The sequence below is a fragment of the Prionailurus bengalensis genome, chromosome B2 (genome assembly GCF_016509475.1).
Source record: "Prionailurus bengalensis isolate Pbe53 chromosome B2, Fcat_Pben_1.1_paternal_pri, whole genome shotgun sequence".
Classification (NCBI taxonomy): Eukaryota; Metazoa; Chordata; class Mammalia; order Carnivora; family Felidae; genus Prionailurus; species Prionailurus bengalensis.
This window is the reverse complement of record NC_057349.1, coordinates 9,370,875-9,392,825: the sequence shown is the minus strand read 5'-3', so window position 1 is coordinate 9,392,825 and position 21,951 is coordinate 9,370,875. Positions and strand designations below refer to the sequence as shown.

The 21,951-nt window shown below is 41.6% G+C and overlaps 1 protein-coding gene across 4 annotated transcripts in view; it reads right to left on the bottom strand.

Moving 5' to 3' along the window:
• Positions 1-10,363: 10,363 nt before the first annotated feature.
• The window catches only part of MBOAT1 (membrane bound O-acyltransferase domain containing 1), a 105,205-nt gene continuing 93,617 nt past the window's right edge, over positions 10,364-21,951 (bottom strand). For 3 of the 4 annotated variants that reach the window (XM_043590717.1, XM_043590721.1, XM_043590719.1), the window contains exons 10-13: positions 21,640-21,704; positions 18,800-18,932; positions 16,500-16,651; positions 10,364-11,538 (exon numbers count right to left, since the gene is read on the bottom strand). In XM_043590717.1, the coding sequence (XP_043446652.1) occupies positions 11,412-11,538; positions 16,500-16,651; positions 18,800-18,932; positions 21,640-21,704 (477 nt within the window). In that variant the 3' untranslated portion in view covers positions 10,364-11,411. The remainder of the gene's footprint in view (positions 11,539-16,499; positions 16,652-18,799; positions 18,933-21,639; positions 21,705-21,951) is intronic. The other variant, XM_043590718.1, reaches the window with a different exon arrangement.

The window sequence follows — 21,951 nt, the reverse complement described above, 5'->3', positions numbered from 1 at the left end:
ACATATCTAGAAAGATGTTGATACAGCCAGCATCAGAGAAATCATTGCCTGTGTTCTCTTCTAGGATTTTTATGGTTTCAGGTCTCACACACACAAAAAAAACTGGAAGTATCACAATCCCAAATTTCAAGTTATATTACAAAGCTGTAGTAACCAAAACAATGTGGTGCTGACACAGAAATAGACACACAATGTGTAATGGAACAGAATCAAAAGTCCAGAAATACCCCCACAAATATACGGTCAATTAATCTTTGACAAAGGAGGCAAGAATACGCAATGGGAAGAAAGACAGTATCTTCAAGAAATGGTGCTGGGAAACTGTATAGCAACATGAAATAGAATCAAACCTGACTACTTTCTTACACCATATACAAAAATAAACCTGAATTACTCGGCAATCAAAAAGAATGAAATCTTGCCATTTGCAACTACATGGATGGAACTGGAGGGTATTATGCTAAGTGAAATTAGTCAGCCAGAGAAAGACAAAAATCATATGACTTCACTCATATGAGGACTTTAAGAGAAAAAACAGATGAACATAAGGGAAGGGAAACAAAAATAATATAAAAACAGGAAGGGGGACAAAACAGAAGAGACTCATAAATATAGAGAACAAACTGAGGGTTACGGGAGGGGTTTTGGGAGGGGGGATGGGCTAAATGGGTAAGGGGCACTAAGGAATCTACTCCTGAAATCATTGTTGCACTATATACTAACTAATTTGGATATAAATTTTAAAAAATAAAATTAAAAAAATACTTAAAATGTATGTCTTTTAAACTGAAAGCTCATTGATCCAAAACTGTTTAATGTATTTTTAGGACAACTTGGATCTATAAGGCAATAGAAATAGTTCCAACTTTCCATCTAAACTTTGGTCCTAAATTGAAACTTTTTCTATGTATGAATCGTTCTCATGGGGAAAATGCTGCTATTCACCCTTCTAGGAGTTGTCTTTTTAGTACAAGAACACCTCAGAGATATTTCAGATTTAGTTCTAGACCACTGCAATAAATACTCTAGTATCTATTGCAAATATTGCAATAAAGTGAGTCAAATGAATTTTTTTGGTTTCCCAGTGCATATAAAAGTTACATCTACATTATGCTGTCATCTATTAAGTGTGCAATATTATGTAAAAAAAAAAAAGAATGCATACCCCTTAATTAAAAATATTTTATTGCTTAAAAATGCTAACCATCATCTGACCTTTCAGCAAGTCTTAATCTTTTTGCTGGTGGAGGGTCCTGCCTCAATGTCTTTGGCTCTGGACCGATCAAGGTGGTGGTTGCTGAGGTCAGAGTGGCTGTGGCAATTTCTTAAAATTAGTCATCAGTTAAGACTGCTGCATAGATTGCTTTTTCATGAACACTTTCTCTGTAGCTTGAGATGCTGCCTCATGGCATCTCACCCACAGTAGAACTTCTTTCAAAATCAGGGTCAATCCTCTCAGAACCTACACCAGGCGTAGATTTCATTTCAAGAAATCAAATTCGTTGCTCCATCCCAAGAAGCCAACTCTCTGTCCATTCAAGTTTTATCATGAGATCGCAGCAAGTTTATCACATTTTCAGGCTCCGCTTCTAACTCTAGTTCTCTTCATGTTTCCACCACATCTGCAGTTACCTCCTCTACAGAAGTCTCAAACCCCTCAAGGTCATCCATGAGGGTTGGGATCAACTGCTTCTGAACTCCTGTTCATACTGATTGTTTTGATCACATCTCATGAATCACAAGGGTTCTTCATGGTGAGTCCTTTCCAGGTGGGGTTTTTTTTTTTTTAACTGATTAATTTTTTGTTGAAGTATAGGTGGCATAAAATGTTACATTAGTTTTCACAAATGTAACATAGTGATTCAACAAGTGTATACAGTATACAATGCTCACCACCAGTGTAGCTACCCTCTGTCACCATACAATGTTATTACCATTGACTCTACTCCCTGTGCTGTATCTTTCTTATCTCCATGGTTTATTCATTCCATAACTGGAAACCTGTGTCTCCCACTTACCATCACTCATTTTGCTTATCCCCCCACCTGTTCCATTCCTAAAACCTTAAGTTTATTCTCTGTACTTATGGGTTCTTTTCTGATTTTTGTTTTGCTTTTTAGATTCCCACATAAGTAAAATCATATAGCATTTGTTTTTTTCTGACTTATTTCACGCAACATATACTCTGTATACATAGCCATCCATGTTGTTGTAAATGGCAAGAGTTCACTCATTTTTATGACCAAGTCAGATTCCATTGTATATATTCATCCATTCAGGGTATATAGCCATATTTTATCCATTCATCTATTGATGGGCATTTGGGTTGCTCCCATATCTTGGCTTTTGTAAATAATAGGGGTGTACATCCTTTTTTTTACGTTAGTGTTTTCATTTTCCTTGGGTAAATACCCAAAAGTGGAATTACTAGATCATATGGTATTTTTATTTTTAATTTTTTGAGGAATCCCAATGGCTGCAGCAATTTACATTCCTACCAACAGTGTACAAGGGTTCTTTTCTCTCCTCATTCTTGCCAACACTTGTCATTTCTTGCTTTTTTTATTCTAGTCATTCTAACTTGTGTAAGATGCTATCTCATTGTTGTTTTGATTTGCATTTCCCTGGTGACTAGTGATGTTGAGCAGCTTTTCATATGTCTGCAGGCCAGCTATAAATATTCTTTGGAAAAACGTCTACTTGGGTCCTCTGCCCATTTTTAAATCAGATTATTTGGGGTTTGGGGTATTGATTTGTATAATGTTTTAATATAATTTGGATATTAACCTCATCAAATATATCATTTGCAAATATCTTCTCCCATTCCGTTGGTTGTCTTTTTGGGTTTTTGATGGTTCCTTTGCTGTGCAAAAGCTTTTTGTTTTCATGTAGTTCCAATAGTTTATTTTTGCTTTTGTTTTGCTTTCCTGAGAAGACATAGGTAGAAAAATGGTCTAAGGCTGAAATCAAAGAAATTACTGCCTATGTTTTCTTCTAAGAGTTTTAGATTTTCAGGTTTCACACTAGGTCTTTAATCATTTTGAGTTCATTTTTGTGTGTAAGAAAGTGGTCCAGTTTTCATTCTTTTGCAGGTAGCTGTTCATTTTTCCCACCACAATTTACTGAAGAGACTGTCCTTTCCCTATTGTATATTTTTGCCTCCTTTGTTATTGATAATATAAGCATGAATTTATTTCTGGCTGTCTATTCTGTTTCATTGATCTGTGTATTTGTTTTTCTGCCAGTAAAATCTGGACTATGATGCTTCCAGCTTTTTTCTTCTTTCTCAAGATTGCTTTGACTATTTGGAGTCTTTTGTGGTTCCATACAAGTTTTAGTATTGTTTTTCCTAGTTCTATGAGAAATGCTGTTGATACAGTGACTCCATAGATTGCTTTGGGCAGTATAGACATTTTAACAATACTAGTTCTTCTAATCCATGAACATGGTATATATTTTTATTTGCTTGTATCAACTTTCATTTACTTAATCAGTGTCTTATAGTTTTTAGAGTATAGGTCTTTCACCACCTTCATTAAGTTTCTTCCTAGATATTTTATTCTTTTTGGTGCAATTACAAATGGAATTGTTTTCTTAATTTCCCTTTCTCCTACTTCATTATTAGTGTAATGAGATGCAACAGATTTCTTTATGTTAATTTTATATCCTGCAACTTTACTGAATTCATTTATTCCAACAGTCTTCAGATGGAGTCTTAGGGTGTTCTAAGTGTAGTATCATGTCATCTGCAAATAGTGGCCATTAGTAACATTTTTCTTACTAACTGATATGACTTACATTTCCTTTTCATCTCTGATTGCTGTGAATGTAACTTCCAGTACTGTGTCGAATAAAAATAGTGAAAGTAGTAGACCTTTTTCCATTGTTTCTGATCTTAGGTGAAAGACTGTTTTTCACCACTATGATGTTAGCTGTGGGTTTTTGTATATGGCCTTTATTATGTTGAGGTATGTTCCCTCTAAACCCACTTTAGTGAGAGTTTCTAACATGAATGGTTGTTGCATTTAGTTAAATGCTTTTTCATTGATTATATTTTTATCCTTCATTTTGTTAATATTGTGCATCACGTTGTTTTGCAAATGTTTAGTCACGCTTGCATCACAAGAGGTGAATAATCCATTGAATGTGGCTTGCTAATATTCTGTTGAGAATTTTTGCATCTATGTTCATAAGGGATATTGGTCTACAGTTCTTTTTTTTGGTTGTGTCTTTGTCTAGTTTTGATATTGGGGTAATGCTGGCCTCAAAGAATGTATTTGGAAACTTTCTTCCATCTTCTATTTTTTTGGAATAGCTTGAGGAGAATAAGTATTACATCTTCTTTATTAAAAACATTTTTTTAATGTTTTATTTATGGTTGACAGAGAGACAGAGCATGAGCGGGGGAGGGGAAGAGAGTGAGGGAGACACACAATCCAAAGCAGGCTCCAGGCTCTGAGCTGTCAGCACAGAGCCCAATGCAGGGCTTGAACTCACAGACCATGAGATCATGACCTGAGCCAAAGTCGGACACTCAACCGACTGAGCCACCCAGGGGCCCCTAAATCTTCTTTAAATACTTGGTATAACTCACCTGTGATGCCATCTGGTCCTGGACTTTTGTTTGTTGGGAGTTTTTAGGTTACTGACTTAATATGGTTATGACTAACTGGTCTGTTCCAATTTTCCATTTCTTCCTGATTCAGTTTTGGAAGATTGTATATTTCTAGAAATTTATCTGTTTCTTCTACATTGTTCAATTTGTTGGCATATCATTTTCCTTACCAGTTTCTTAAAATCCTTTTTACTTCTGTAGTGTCAGCTGTCATTTCTTTTGTATCTGAATTTATTTGGGTCCTCTCTCTTTTTTTTTCTTGATGAGTCTGGCTAAAGGTTTATCTATTTTAAGCTTATTTATTTTTGAGAGAGAGAGAGCACAAGCAGGAGAGGGACACAGAGAGGAGACAGAGAATCACAAGTAGGCTGTGCGCTGTCAGCACAGAGCCCAACATGGGGCTCAAACTCATGAACCCGTAAAAGCATGACCTGAGCTCAAATCAAGACACTTAACCAACTGAGAAGCCCAGGCACCCCTTTTCTTGTTCCTTGAGGTAGGCCTGTATCACTATAAATTTCCTTTTTAAAATGGCATTTGCTGTGTCTCAGATTTTGGCCATTGTGTTTTCATTGACCCATTGGTTGTTCAGTAGCATGTTGTTTAGACTCTACATGTTTGTATTTTTTTTCAGTTTTTTCCCATGATTGATTTCTAGTCCAATCCCATTGTGGTCCGAAAAGAGGAATACGATGTCAATCTTTCAAAATTTATCAAGGCTTGTTTTGTGGCATAACATGTGATCTGTCCTGGAGAATGTTGCATGTGCACTTGAAAAGAACGTGTATTCTGTTGGTATTTGGGGGATGGAACATTCATACATATCTGTTAAGTCCATGTGGTCTGTTTCATTCAAAGATACTATTGTTTTTTTTATTTTCTGCCTGGATGATCTATCCACTGATTTAAGTGAGGTGTTAAAGTCCCTGTCAGTTTCTCCCTTTCTGTCTATTAATATTTGCTTTATGTATTTAGGTGTTCCAATGTTTTGTACATAGATATTCACAATTGTTATATCCTCTTATTGGACTGATCCCTTTATCATTACATAATGTCCTTCATGGTCCCTCATTACAGACTTTGTTTTAAAGTCCATTTTTTCTGATATAAATATTGCTACATTGGTTTTTTACTTTGTGTCTTTAAATCTGAAGTGAGTCTCTTCTAGGCAACATATAGAAGGTCTTGTTTTTCTATCCATTTATTCACCCTATGTCTTTTAAGTGAACCATTTAGGCCATTTACATTTAAAGTAGTGTCTTTTAAGTGGACCATTTAGGCCATTTACATTTAAAGTAATTATTGATAGATATGTACTTGCTACATTTTGTTCACTCTTTGATTTTTTTGTAGTTTTTCTAAGTTTCTTGCTCTCTCCTTATGACTGCTGACTTTCTGTAGGTGTTATGTTTTTACTACTTTCTCTGTATTTTTTGTATATATATTCTAGGGTACCATGTGGTTCACATGTAACATCCTAAGTACATAGCAATCTATATTAAGTTGATAGTCCCTTTCTCACTCCCCACTCTACATTTTATGTATATGTTGTTCCATTTTACATCTTTTTATTTATAATTTTCTCCTAATTATGTCCTTTTATTTTCCATTTAAAGACATACCTTTAACATTTCACCTAAGGCCAGTTGAGTTGTGATGAACATTTAAAATTGCTGTCTGTCTCAGAAACTCTACCTCTCCTTCAATTCTGAATAACTTTGCCAGGTAGAGTATTCTTGGTTGTAGGTAGGGTTGTTGTTGTTTTTTTCCCTTTCAGATAGGCTTGGATTGTTCTGGGATGCTTTGTGACTGTATTACCTTGGTGAGATGGCTAAAGCTGTAGTTTGTGTGGACTAGGGGTGTCCTGGTATGTACCATGCTGGGGCCACCTTGGTGGGATGGCTGGGGCTGGTGTGGGCTAGGTGCCTGGGGCTCACTGAGGCAGTAGGCTGGTTAGGGTGGTCTAGAACGCTGCTCCTACCCATGCTATCAGGGTGGAGAAGGAAAGTTAACCAAGGTGCTCATCAGCCTCTGTGACCTCAAGAAAGTTCCATCAGCTCCCCTTCCATTTGGCAGTGTTCTAGGGCTAGCTCCTTTATATTCTAGTTGATCCTTCAAGCCATGGCTTTTTTTTCTGTGCCGAAGGGTATCTGCGGCTGGTATGAACTAGGCACCCAGGGCTCACTGAGGTGGCTGGCCAGTTGTGGTGCCCAGAACCTTCCCTCCATCTACACTATCATGGTACATGGTAAACATAAACCACAGTGCTCCCCAGCCCCTCTAACCTGGATAGAGTTCCAGAAGATCTGCTGTTTGGAAAAGGTCTAGGGCTGGATCTCCTCCATTCTAGTTGATCCTTCAAGCCATGGCTTTTTTTCTGTGCCCCAGAGCATCTGGGGCTGGTGTGGGCTAGGGTCCCAGGGCTTTGAGTCGGCGGGCCAGCTATGGTACCAGAACCCTGTTGTCATCTGCACTATCAAGAGGGAAGGAAAACAGTAGTGCCGGGTGGCTCTCTCAGTTAAGCATCTGACTCTCGATTTTGGCTCAGGTCCTGATCTCACAGTTCATGAGTTTGAGCCCCGCGTCGGGCCCCTCACTGGCAGTGCAGAGCCTGTTTGGGATTCTCTCCCTCTGCCTCTCTCTTGCTCATGCTTGCTTGCTCACTTGCTCTCAAAAATAAACTTATTTAAAAAACTTAAAAAAAAAAAAAAAAGGAAGGCGAACATAAACCAAGGTATTCGTCAGCCCCTGCAACCCGGAGAAAGTTCCAGAAACTCGCCAGCCATTTGCAGGGTTCTAGAGCAGTTCCTTTATATTCTTATTCTAGTTGCCCTTTTAAACCATGGCTTTTTTTTCTGTGCCCCACATCCCATCAGATGAATCTGCTCACGATCCCTCAATACTATTCCTCCCCACTGCTGTCTGCACCATTGGGGATGGGGGGTTCCCTTCATTGCCATGTCTCCCATCTCTCTTGCTGTTCTCTACATGGCTTCTCTTTACCTGTGCAAAACCTGCTTAGCCCCTAGTTCTTCTTCAGGAGGAACTACTCTGTAAATAGGTGTAGATTTGCTGTATCCATGGAGGAGGGGAGGAAGGGGGTCTTCCTAGGTCACCATCTTGGACGAGAACCCCAGAAAGTTTTCAGTTCACTTTGCCTGGATCCTTCAGAAGAATCATTATCTATAGCAGCTATACCTTAGCGGATGTATTAATAAAACGTAAAAATCAAAATTACCCCTTAATCCATGGGCTACAGAATGGATGTTGCGTCAGCAGGCATGAAAACACCATTCATCTCTGTCCATCTCTATCAGAACTCTTGGGTGACCAGGGGCACTGTCAATGAGCAGTAATATTTTGAAAGGGATCGTTTTTTCCCCAAGCACTAGGTCTCAACTGTGGGCCTAAAAAATTCAGGAAACCATGTTGTAAACAGATGTGCTGTCATTCAGACTCTGTTCTTCCATTTATAGAGGGCAGGCAGAGTAGATCTAGCGTCATTCTTAAGGGACCTAGCATTGGCTTCAGCTTGAAGTCACCCACTGCATTAGCCCCTAACAAGAGCCAGCCGTGCTTTGAAGCCATGCATTGACTTCTCTCCAGCTCTGAAAGCCTTACATGGCATCTTCTTCCAGTAAAAGACTGTTTAGCATAGCCACCTTCATTAACTACCTCAGCTAGAACTTCTGGAGAACTTGCCGAAGCTTCTACATCAGCACCTGCTGCTTCACCGTGAACTTTGATGTCATGGAGATGGCTTCTTCCCTTAAACCTCACGAACCAACCTCTCCTAGCTTCAAACTTTCCTTCTGTAGCTCCTCACCTCTTTCAGCCTTCATAGAACTGGAGAGAGTTAGGGCCTTGCTCTGGATGAAGCTTTGATGTAAGGGATGCTGTGGCTGGTTTGGTTTATCCAGACCACTAAAACTGTCTCCATACTGGCAACCGGGCTCTTTTGCTTTGTTATCATTCCTGTTTCACCGGAGTAACACTTTGAATTTCCTGCAAGAACTTTTTTCTTTGAAACACAGCTTGGCTGTTTGACGCAAGGGGCCTAGCTTTTAGCCTGTTTTCAACATGCCTTTCTCACCATGTCTAATCGTTTCTAGTTTTTGATTTAAAGTGATAGATGTGTGATTATTGCTCTCACTTGAACACTCAGAGGCCATTGTGGGGTGATTAATGGGCCTAGTTTCAATATTGTGTCTCAGGAATAGGGAGGCCTGAGGAGAGGGGGAGTTGGGGGAACAACTGGTTGGTGGAGAGGTCCGAACACACACAGTTCTCAATTAAGTTTGTTGTCTTATATGGGTGTGCTTCATGGCACCCTAAAACAGTCACAATAGTAACATCAAAGATCACCATAAGAAATATAAAATAACAAAGATGTTTGGAATATTGTGAGAATCACCAAGCTGAGACAGACACGAAGTAAGCAAATGGTGTTGGAGAAATGTTGCCAACAGACTTGCTCAACATAGAGTTGCCATTAATCTTCAAATCGTAAAAACAACAACAAAAAACGAGTATCTGCAAAGCACAATAAAGTGCCTGCACTGAATAAAGTCCCACAATAAGAAAAATGTGCCTAAGAGTCCAGCACTGTCTGACATAAGGCCTCGATGAGCCCAGATTCCAAAGGCCTCACTTTGACTCCATTCTGTAATGAATACTTGATTCTCAGCAAACACTGGAGGGACCAAATGGTCCAAGTTTGCCCACGACTGAGGGGTCAGTAAAGTCACTGGTACAACAGGATGGTCACCCTGGTGATCAACCCTCCTCTTGTTACCAAAATTCTTCTCTCAGAAATGAAGATATTTAGATACAGTGAAACTTGAATATAAATCATATTGCCAAGTTCAAAGACTTTACTGTAATATGGATTACTCCAAAGACTTTGGGCCCACGGTGACCTATATCATTTTTACTGGTGTGCATTTTTCTTGGTCTTGCACCTCTAAATGTTCCTGTTGGAAAAAGACTCTGATAGATTGTAAGTACCCATATCCCCTCTCCCCTAACATTCCTTGTGGACCAGCAAGGTGGTATTGCCCCAAGGTTACCTGGTTAAATTGGGGTGAGCCTCAAACACCGGCCAAAATGTGCTATTTCTTAACTTCCATTATCTTACATATAAGGCCTAGAGTTTAGGTTCTAGTATTCTCCATGAACACCATACAAACTCTTCAAGGGACAAGCACATCATTTCACATTTCATTGCCCTAAGCAGCAGCAGGGTACCTCCTGGAAATTACAAACTGTCCAAAGCTTTGGAATTTGGATTTTAATCTCTGCTCCTTCACTAACTCTGTGGCTGTGGGGGCACTTAGCAAACCTCCCCCTGATTCTCTGTTTCCTCGTCTGGGAAAGGGGGTTAATCCTACCTGCAAAGTTGGGAATGAAGATAGGAAATCAAACCAAAAACCAAAACCTTCCAAGTACCTGATGTAGAGGACAAACTGAACAGGTCATAAAAGGTCAAATTTTAAACAAGTAAAAACTGGAACTTTGTGCATTTGTTAAAACTTGAGAAAAACCTGAACTGTGTGCATTTGTTAAAACTTAGAGAAACACACAAATATAAGGCACGTGCTTCAGAAGGCTGAGTCACCCCTCACAGAAACAAAAAGCAATCATTCCATTCAGGAATGCTTCCTTTATATAGAAACACAGCATTCATTTGGTAAAAAACCAATTGGGGGCCATGTGATTGGAACAAATTCTCTCACTGTTACTTTAGGGTACACTGTTATAACATATAATTTATTATTATCAGTTTCATCATTTTGCACATTTAATACCATGTTTCTTTCTCCCACATAGAATATTATCCAATAGAAGTCCCCGAAAGGAACCACAGCACATTCATAACAAGGATAGAAAACGGTCCTCCATTTCTGCTCTCCGATACGATGATTCAACTAAAATCGTCAAATTTAATCAACCGCAAAACCAGAAAAGTGAAAATCAGCTGGTGTGTGTATCATAACCAAGATCATGAACACCTCCACGAAATGAGGTGAGAAAAATGCTGCTTCTTAACAAGCTTCTACGGAACTTTACTTTTTTAAAACAAATTACTTATTTAGAAGGCTTATTTATTCTGCCTTTGATGGTACAAACATTTGGGTGTTTTCTCAGGGCCATCCCTGGGCAAACAGATGGCGTGTGTGAAATGGAAAACAGTAGCCCTTCCTAGACTCCTGGAGTACAGGAGACTGATTTCCAATCTTGGCTCAGCTTAGAAGGAAAAAAGGGAAGAGTTCTATCTCTTGGGGAAAAAAATGCAGCCTACTTTAGGGCATGCCTGACTTTCCATCCACTCAAGTGTTCACGGCAAGTCCTCCTGGTTCTTTCGTGCCGGCTCCTTCTCCTCCGTGGTCTTCTGAGTGTCGTCACTGTGGTCAAAGGGTCTGGGGCTTCCCAAGGAACAACCATATCTGGGTATATTCTGGAAGATCAGCTCTGTCAGCAACCACCTTCTGCCTTCCGGAGCAGATGTATGGGCTCCCGTGGCTGGAAATGGTGCCAGAGAAGCAAAGACCCAGCAGCCCAGACTGCACGGTCTCTGGCACATTCTGCACATACCTCCACACCACTCAAATGTCCCAGGAAATACTAAATCAATTGGACATGGCTGACTTAAAAAGGCTTGATAAAAATTCTCCCTGCACTTAAAAAAAAAATGCACGTAAACATTGCTTCTAAGTCACTGGAGAACCCTTGAGCCTTTTGGTCTCAACTTTCCGATGTTTTGCAGTTTTACAAGCTCAGCTTTTTCTTGGAGGTATCAATCTTTTTTCTTCTTATTAACGGAGTTCAGAGTCTGAGGCTGCCTCTGAATATGAGCATGGGGTTTGACTGGCAGAAATAGTATTATCAGAAGACTTATGATGTGTAAATAAAAGTACATGGACCTAAAATAAAACACAAAAATTATATTTCGCACAAGGATGCAAATGGGAAAAGTCACATGGGTGTGATTACGTCACCTGCAGGCCAGCAAGTGAAGGCACAATTTTGGGCAGTAGCCAACCCGTCTGTATTCCAGTTTGCCTTGATCCACCCCAAGGTGGGGGGGAGGGGGCTCCTTCGGTAGGTGAGCAGGCCAGGGATGGACCAAAAGCATAGAACTGAACACAGCAAACCCATCAGCCCATCTACAGATAGATACACAGTACTGTCCCCCTGCCCTGATCAGACTAAGAGCATTAATCCCGTAACAGCCAGAAACCCCTAATGATTTGAAATCTAAGAACACACAGGACCCAATTCAAACCCTATACTCTGTTCCCTAGACACAAACGCACCTTACACTTTAACTGATATGCTCAAGTGTAAAGAGTTGTTCTTGTGTGTGTTAGGAGCCAGATGAATCCAGATTTTCAAAACCTGCTCTATAACTCTGAAAATCGCTTTCACCCAAACTAGTAAAAACAAGTGCTGCTTTTTCAGTCCGTGCATTTCTATTGTGTAAACGTGGCATTCAGCACACTGAGCACAATGTAGACAATAAATATCTGTAAATGCAAGTAATTAGAAACAGCTCACATTTCTACAACTGTTCTATAGCCTTTTGGAAAGGCTGAACTTAAACGTTCTCCAATGCTTCTGGAAGATCAAAGGAAAATAATGTCAAGAAACCCAGAACGGATTCATGTATCCTTCTCAGACACGTTGGAATCAGGTTAATTCACATATCCCCTAAATAAGTTTCCCTGAAAGCATCTACAGAATAGTCAAGAGTTCTAACAGAAGCAAATACATCTTCACTTATTCTTTCAATAAGCATTTACTGCTTAGGATGTACAAAGCATTAAACCAGGACCTAAAAAAAGGCAAAGCCCTTCCTTCCTTCAGGGGAATGGGGAACAACAGGACTATAGGAGTGAGGGTACCACAGATACCTCCCTCCCACCTTAGCTGGAGGACTTGGTCCAAAAGCCCCAAGTAGATGTCTGAAACTGTGAACAGTACTGAAACCTATATATACTGTTTCTCCCTATACAGACCTATGATAGTTTAATTCATAAATTAGGCAAAGTAAGAAATTAATAGAACTACAACCATGTACTTTAATAAAAGTCATGAGAATATGGTCTCTCCTCTCTCAAAATACAGTACAATAGTACTGTACTCACCCTTGTGATGATGGGAGGTGATAAAATTAGTAACATTAGGCTACTACTGACCTTTTGATCACACATCAGGAGGCGGATCATTTGCTCCCAGAGAGTAATTGTGGGTAACTGAAACCATGTAAAGCAAAACCGGGGATAAGGTGGCTCCTATAATTTAACCAGCCCCGGGCAAGTAAACAATTAGTTTATTGTCTAAACCAGGACACTGAGAGTGAAAAAGAGTTCTATAGATAGACACACTGGCTCAACAGGCACTCCAGCCACGCTTTGTTCTTGCAATTTCTTTAATCTTTCACATGTGGCCGTATCTACACTGGAACAGTTATGTTAGATTAAAGCCAATTATTTTGGAAGTCAAAAGGAAAATATTTCAATCCCCTCCCAAAGTTTAGTGACCTATTCTGCCATTCCATATTTTTCTAAAATTTTAAGAAACACTTCATGTCTTTATTATGGAAAACCTCAACATTTGTTGAGCACCCTAGTTCCGAACCAGGTACCCCAGATACACCGATGAATGAGGCATAGTCCTCACTCTCAAGGAGATGCTATCTGCAAAAGATGTCTCTACCTGGCATCCTTACACACTGAATTTAAGAAAGTGTCACTGGGGCACCTGGGTGGCTCAGTCGGTTAAGCGTCCGACTTCAGCTCAGGTCACAATCTCGCGGTCCGTGAGTTCGAGCCCCGCGTCGGGCTCTGGGCTGATGGCTCAGAGCCTGGAGCCTGCTTCCGATTCTGTGTCTCCCTCTTTCTCTGACCCTCCCCCGTTCATGCTCTTTTTCTGTCTCAAAAATAAAATTAAAAAAAATTTAAAAAAAGTGTCACTACTGGGGCACCTGGGTGGCTCAGTCAGTCAAGCGTCGGACTTCGGCTCAGGTCATGATCTTGCAGTTCATGGGTTCGAGCCCCTGTGCTGACAGCTTGGAGCCTGCTTCAGATTCTGTGTCTCCTTCTCTGTCTGCCCCTCCACTGCTTGCTCTATGTCTCTCTCTCAATAAGTAAATGTTAAATATTTTTTAAGTGTCTTCTACTTAAAGACAAGTTCGTGGATAAGGATTTGCCTTTCAAAAGGAGTTCCCAAAAAGGTCGAGCCATGGACCAAAGGTGCCCCAACCTTCCAATTCATGTATTGAAGCCCTAACTTCCCAAGGGATGGTATTTGGAGAAGTGGAGCTTTGGGAGGTAATCTGGTTGGGGGGTGGGCCCCGTGATGGGATTAGTACCTTTATAGGAAGATAAAGTGAAACCAGAGTGTGAGCTGCCTCTCCCTGTGTGGCTCTGCCACCCTGTGAGGACACGGAGAGAAGGCAGCTTCCGTAAACTAGGAAGATAGCACTCACCAGAAACCAAATCTGCCAGCACCTTGATCTTGGGACTTCCCGGCCTCCGCAACGAGGGAAATGTTTGTGGCAGAACTCACTCGGGCTATATTTAGTCATAGTATCCTGAGCTCAGACAGGTTCTTTCATAATACATTTAAGTGTTTACTTGGGATTCACAACTTAAAGATTAGATGGGAATTTAAAGCTGAGATGGGAAGTCACCATAGATTGAAAACCGACTAGACCTAAAAATAAAGCACATCTGAAATTTAAATGTTAAGCAGTGATGGAAGTGCGGGGAAGTGATTTGCATACAACTGCCATTCATTGCCAGTCACCGAAATTAGCCCCAAGTGAGGAACAGAGCTGGAATGCAACCAGACCCACCTCCGCTAAAAAAACAAAACAAAACAAAAAAAAAACCAAAAAAAAAAACCAAAAAAAACCCGCACATTCAATTTTCATTTCTTTCATCAGATTCAGTGATTCTCTTAAGAGATGCTGAAAACACTTTGTGAGATGCAGTCTATGATAGCCGTTGGCAACACGTGGCTGTTACAATTCAAATTAATTAAAAGTAGATAAAATTGAAAATTCAGTTCCTCAGTCACCGCAGCCACATTGCAAATGCTCAACGGCCACAGGTGCCGATGACTAACACACCGGATAGCATTTCTATCCTGTAGAAACTTCTGGACAGAGCTGATCTGGGCAGGGAATTATTGTTTTTGTAAATACGTGGAAATCTACTTGGGTGATCTGGCTTGGTAGCTATTTGCTTCTCTTCCTCTAGAGCCCCTGAGTGTAGGAATCAGCACACTTTAGTCGGTTAAACGCACGTTACCTCCAACACATCGCTATTTAGCATGATCTCCAACCAGTAACATTCTGCCCGAATAGCTTGTAAAGACATTTTTCGTGACTGCGCTACTGTTCTTGCTATAAAGGAACTCCAGGTCTGAAACTCAGGTCGAGGTGTGTGAGTTTTGTTCAATCACCCTCTCTGAGCTTCCACTTCCTCTTACGACAAACAGGGATACTGATAGCTACTCTCTCCCCTCAGCTCACCGCTATTTACCATGGATTCTCGGTTCTGCCAACACTCAGGTCATTTGGGGCTTCAGTGCCCAGAACCTCCTCCTAGCACAGGGGGCCTTTTCAGTGCTGTTCCCTGTGTCTGGAGCACAGTCCCTAGGGTGCTCCACCTGGACCATCACCCTCACATCCCCACACACACTATGTTTCGCTGCCCCCCATGCAGCCTCCAGGTCTTAGCTCGAACGCCATTGTCACCCAAAAGCTACCCTTGATGTCCGGTCTGAGTCCGATTCCTGTTACGTGCCCTCCTAAGTCTCGGTACCGATGAGGGAGCATTAAGGCAAGCTGAGGGCAAAGTGCAAGCCAGCACCCCCGCCCCCGCCCCGCCCCCAGGTGGGATATGTGCCATATTCCTCAGACACTCCTGGCCGCCCAAGGACCAAGGAAAGGAAACAAGCAGTTAATAGAGATCCCAGTCATGCGGGACGGGAGTCCCCCTCAGTTCACAAATATCGTAAGATGGCCTTTTTTTTGTAATTTATTATCAACAGACTCCTCTCCAGTTATCTCTAGACTCCGTTTCCTGGAGCCCCTGGTATCACCTTCCTCTCCATAGGGATATGGGGAACAAAGGCAAGAAAGAAATAGCAGGTAAAATTAAATTTCTTTACAACCTGCAGCCCATTGATAAATACTTGAGGCAAATACGGAGTCGAACATTTCCTCCAGGAACCCCCTCCCATCCTAACGTAAATGCCTTACTAGAGGAAAAACAACCTTTGCTTCACAATAGCAAGGCCTCAGGTATCCTAGGAGTCCTCTTTAGCAGACCAAAGGCCTTCTGGAGGCCTCCTTTTGACTCTACCTCCCCCAACTCCAGGGTATATAACTAGTCACTCTTCACAACCCCAGTAGAGCTGTTCCTGCCCACCAGTCCTGTCCATGTGCTTTGATAAAATCACATCTTGCAGCAAAGACATCATCAACAATTCTTTCTTGGCCATCAGCTACCAACCCCCACCAGTCCAAAACCTCATCAGTATCATTCACTCTGAGTACACTCTTAATGCCTGCTGCCTCTATCAAGCTATCCCCTCCATGGCACCAGGAAGGATTTCTTTGATTTTTCTCACCATTTTATCCCTCACTTCTAGGACAGTGCCCAGCAACCAGAAGGTATTAAATGGTTTTGAGCTGAACGCAGACATTCCTGCTGTAAGTTGACACATATTTCACATTTTGGCAGTTTCCTCCACTTAAGATACGTGGAAGCCATATTTAGAAATTCTTAATACTGATGGATTCAATTTGCCAACTCCCAAGCCAAACGCAGACAAGTTTATGAAGCGGCAATGGAGAACGACAGAAACTTACTTGTATAAGCTGATGGTTGGTTCAACTGCTAACATAACGAAGGGAGCAACGGTGTAGGACACGGCCAGCTGAGTGACCGCCCAGGTGACCACATCATATGCAACCTTGAGGGCTTTCGAGGAAAGGAAGTAATGTCTGTAGTTGTTCCTCATCTGCAAGCCAAGGAAGGCAGAGCCAGGGATAAAAAAATAAAAACAGTTTTTATTCCATGCATGGGGGGCAGTATACCTTGGGAACACAGGTGATCAAAAATGCCATTATGATTTTTATTATTGTAAAAACGTATTTATGTCCACTGTTGACAAGTGTTCAAAGAACTAAGCAAAAAAGAATTTTATCTTTTGATATCTCCCAGCGAAAAGCACTGTTTATAACCTTGGCACATATCCTCCCAAGCCTCTCGCTATGCATACACATCCACATTTATATTTTCACTGATGGCACGGATTTATTTTCTAGGCTATTTTTTTTTTTTAGGATTCTATCGAAAACCATATTCCATGCTGAAAATATTAATCTGTGATATAATATGGAAGAGCTAACTTTTCCATAATTAATTTGTAGGTCTTTTAATAAATGGGACTATATTTGCCTCCAGAAAGACATGTAATTCCCAGATCCAAGAACCAAAGGCACAGCTGGGACAGTGACTGGCTTACAGGTAGCTTAGCCCCAAAGCAGGAGAGGCTTCCTGGGGGCCTCTGGGTAAGCTAAAGACTCCTTCTTGGCGAGTTCAAGACAGTCAGAGCTCCACCCCCTGGGGAGCGTAAGCAGTATCAGAAAGCAAACTCCTGAGTTCCTTCTCCTGGGAATACTGTTCTATCAACCCTCTCTACCCCCTACCTACCTCATTTGTGAAAAATGTGTCCAGGCCACCCAAAAGAAAGGCTTTCCATAAATCAATGCTTTGATACCAGTTGAAATCACAGAGCTAAAGGCATTTTCAGGAATAATACTTTGGATATATAAACGAGCACAATTCCGGTCTTTGTTTTAGCTTGTCCTGGCCATCTGTTCTGTGCTTTTATAATGTAAGGGGTATGTGAATGGGAGAAAAGACACGGCGTTCCTTGTTTTCCACTTACAGATATGTGGCATATAGACGTTACTACTCATGCTGATTAGTGCACTTTTAAAATAATCAATTATTCTTGTTCACACGCATATTCCAACCCACATTCATCGAACTAAAACAGGTATTCTGCAGGGAAAGGACTCTTGCTCACTGCGGGATTCCAGTGCCTGAAACACTCACAGGATATATGAATTAAAGAAAGCATGAATAGCTATGCTGGGGCTCCTGAATTCACATCCAAAATACAGTTTAACAAATGTCATTAAAAATCCATGGCACCAGGGGCACCTGGGTGGCTCAGTCGGTTGAGCATCTGACTTCAGCTCAGGTCACGATCTCACAGTTCATGGGTTCGAGCCCCGCGTCGGGCTCTGTGCCGACAGCTGGGTGCCTGGAGCCTGCTTCGGATTCTGTGTCTCCCTCTCTCTCTGCCCCTCCCCTGTTCATGCTCTGTCTCCGTCTCAAGAATAAATAAACATTAAAAAAATTTTTTTTCTTTTTAATCCCTGGCACCTAAATATGGAAGGCCACAATCATTATCAAAGGTTGCGATTAAATCAAATGCAAAACTCTACTGCACAATCAGCACACCCTGATTTACAATTACTCACATACGTGTTCATTTCGTTCTTTACGGGCAGGCAGGGTTTGTGTTTCTTTAGCAGACTACTCTACAACCAGCACAGAGTAGGAACAGTCCAGGATGAACTGGAGGCTACCCAAACACATTCACAAAGAATTTCACACAAACTAACTTAATCGGATCAGGCATGAGCATGTGAAAAGTTAGAGTGATCTCTAACAACACAACTTTACTGGCTGCACAGACTTGGTGGATTGTTTCTCAGCTTACGGTAATGAAATGAGAAAATGAGTTGGGTACAAGCAGAACGAAGCCTGTGGGGCCTCAATTACGAAGGCATCGTAATTGGGAGACCGCTTAATGATTAAAAATGTTTTCATCTCTTAAGGTACGAAACATTCATTACTCCTAAAATTCCTTGTTTTGCAAATACCATCTATAAATAACAGAAAAAGAGTTAATCACTTGGTGGCCAAAAATTCCTATATATTGACGTATTTCTCTAAGAGGAAGACTTCTGTTGTGTGGTGAGTTTTCAAAGTATCGCTCCCATCTCCCCCACCTACTTCTGAGACCGGAAGGTAACACACATACGGGCATCAGATTATTGGGGAAAAGATCCTACAACCAAAGGAAGCTTACCGTTCTGGCTGCTACTGTGACAAGGGTTCCAGTTAAGAAGGTAAAATAGTATCCAGGGTAGACACCATGCCACAAGGCAGACAGGACAAAGGTTAGCACCGTGGGGTACCAGGGAACCCGCTCATAGCACACTCTATGAAGAGAGGAAGGTACAACAAAGCCATCAGTCAGAGGAGCAGAAACGTCTAACTACACTTGGGCCTTCAGACCACACAGAAATCATCTGACCCATGACGGATGGCGAACATGCCTACCCCTATCAGGGCTTTTCAATGCAATGCCAGCTGCCTGAGCTCCGTTTCCTGAATGCTACCAGACAGGGAATTCGTAGTCCAATCGTCTGGGGAGTAGAATAGGAAGTTTTAATTTTTAAATTTTTTTCAACGTTTTTTATTTATTTTTGGGACAGAGAGAGACAGAGCATGAACGGGGGAGGGGCAGAGAGAGAGGGAGACACAGAATCGGAAGCAGGCTCCAGGCTCTGAGCCATCAGCCCAGAGCCCGACGCGGGGCTAGAACTCACAGACTGCAAGATCGTGACCTGGCTGAAGTCGGACGCTTAACCGACTGCGCCACCCAGGCGCCCCGAATAGGAAGTTTTAAACTGCACGGAACTCAATGATCTGGGCCCCGTCATACGAGATCTAATAAAAGTCCAAGCGGTCACTCCACCCAGCAAGAGCTCCTGCCTCATAGAAGCACACTCCACCAGTGCCCTGATCTACCGGGAACACTTATGGATCAGTGCCACCGGCACTAGAACTTTTCAGATCAGGATAGCGTCTTTCGAAGTGGGTATCTTCCTTCGGTCAAAATGAATCCCAACCTGGCCTCCGTGCCATCTACCCAGCCAACGCTGCAAACCTTTTCATCTCTCTTGGCAAGGACTCCAGCACAAAATCAAGGTGTCGGTTACATGACTTTTCAGCACTTCCAGTGTCCCTTTGGATTTCAATCCACGAATTCGCTTTAAAGAGGGACACTGAGAGGACTTAGAAACTGTCAGCAAATACCCTGGAGATCTCGGACTTCTTGGTTGATTAAAACAAAGTGATGAGGGGCGCCTGGGTGGCTCAGTCGGTTAAGCGTCCAACTTCGGCTCAGGTCATGATCTCGCGGTTCGTGAGTTCAAGCCCCGCGTCGGGCTCTGGGCTGACAGCTCAGAGCCTGGAGCCTGCTTCACATTCTGTGTCTCCCTCTCTCTCTCTGACCCTCCCCGTTCATGCTCTGTCTCTCTCTGTCTCAAAAATAAATAAAAACGTTAAAAAAAAAAACAAAGTGATGGGGACTTTCTCCCAAATCCAATCTATAAATCGCCAGTGGCAGTATAAGGAAACCACTATGTGCTTTACTAAACAATAGAACCCCCCCCAAAAATAAAATAGAAATTCAAACAGTTAACACCAATCCAGCTCTGTATGGATTGTCAAACGCAACAGAAGTGAACCCAAACTAAGGACTATGGCTTCCTTGTCACACAAAGAAAGAGAATGCATTTGGGGAAAGAGACACAGAACCTATGTTTCTTTGAAATGGGCTAGTCTTCACAGGTATTTTTTTCTTACCCTCTGTATCTTTTTGTATGAATAAGATACTTTGTTTTCTAAAATGATTTTTTAATATTTGTTACATTTTTTATGTGCTCATTATGTATGTTCAGTCATCTTAGAACATAAATTCCCAATGGAGATATTGGGATTACCTGACATACAGAAATAGAGGTTTAGGGGCACCTGGGTGGCTCAGGTGGTTGAGCATCCGACTCTTGATTTCAGCTCAGGTCATGATCTCGCGGTTCATGGGATCAAGCCCTGTGTCACGTTCTGTGCTGACAGTGCGGAGCCTGCTTGGGACTCTCTTTCCCTCTCTCTCCCTCTCTCTCTGTCCCTCCCCAACTCGTACTCTGTCTCTCTCTCAAAATAAATAAACATTAGAACAAAAAAAGAAATAGAGGTTTATGCTCAATTTACTGGTAAAATTAATAGCAGCAGTAAGTACAAATTCCCAAAATTTGCATGTTCAGGTCAATTCTCAGATGGTGCTGCTTGAGTTTACTTTGGAGTGTTACCGTATATTGTCTCTTACCCCGATGTTGGGACCTACGAAAAATGCTATGTTATCGGAAACAGAATCTACAGCTTGATAGTTTCACACTCTTCTTGCACTCACACGATCGGAGTATTCGCTAGCTAGAGTTTTTTGCTTCAAGGATAGCACGTTACTAATTCCATATTAAGTAACGTTTCCAGTTTTGGAACGTGTGGGGAAATAAACGACAGAGAAATATGAACAAAAATGTGAGGTTAAAAAAACATAAATCTTCAAGGTGCCATCAAGCTGTTAATGCTAGGGATGAATGGAGATCTTCAGTGGTTTGATGCTGACATTGACCTTCCTTGACCTAATCTCCTATAGGTAAGAGGCAGCAAAACACAGAGGTTTAAGAGCCTGGCTCTGGAGAGAGTCTCTTTGGGCTCTTATCAAGTACTCATTAGCTGTGTGACTTTAAGCAAGTGTCCTAACCTCTCTGTCTCACTTTCCACATCTGTAAAGTGGAGATAACCACCATCTCCTATGGAACTGCCCTGAGAACTGCACGAGTGGCTGCTGGACAAGAAGGGCACTATTAGGTGTCTGATACACTAAAATAACCATGCTACGCCGTGACCCTCTCACATTATCTCCACTTTTCCATTTACAGGGCAGAGATGTTAATACAAAACAAAAGTGTCAGATGACCCGTTACTCCCGGCAGACTACTGCTCATCTGGCGACGCCCATCTAAACACATCCCAGTGCCACGAGCAATGAGGTCATTTTTTTTTTTTTATTTTTCTTACCGCTTCAGCCAAGTAGCTGTCTGAATATTCCAGTTTTCTAAGTACATTTTGAAACTTGTGGCAGTCTAGAAAGAAGAAAATAACACCTATCATTAGCTTCAAAAATTCCCCAAGTAATGGAAAGTCCTCCCCAGAATTTCCCTGGCGGCAGATTAGATGTGCATAGAGACGACTCCATCCAGAGAAGATCAGTGGTTCCATCCTACACAGTACAATTTCCTGGTGCTTAGACAGTTCGCTTTGCACTAAAACTTGGCTTGCAAAGTCTTCATTTCCCTCAAAACTTATTTTCAAATTATAGGAAAATTGAAG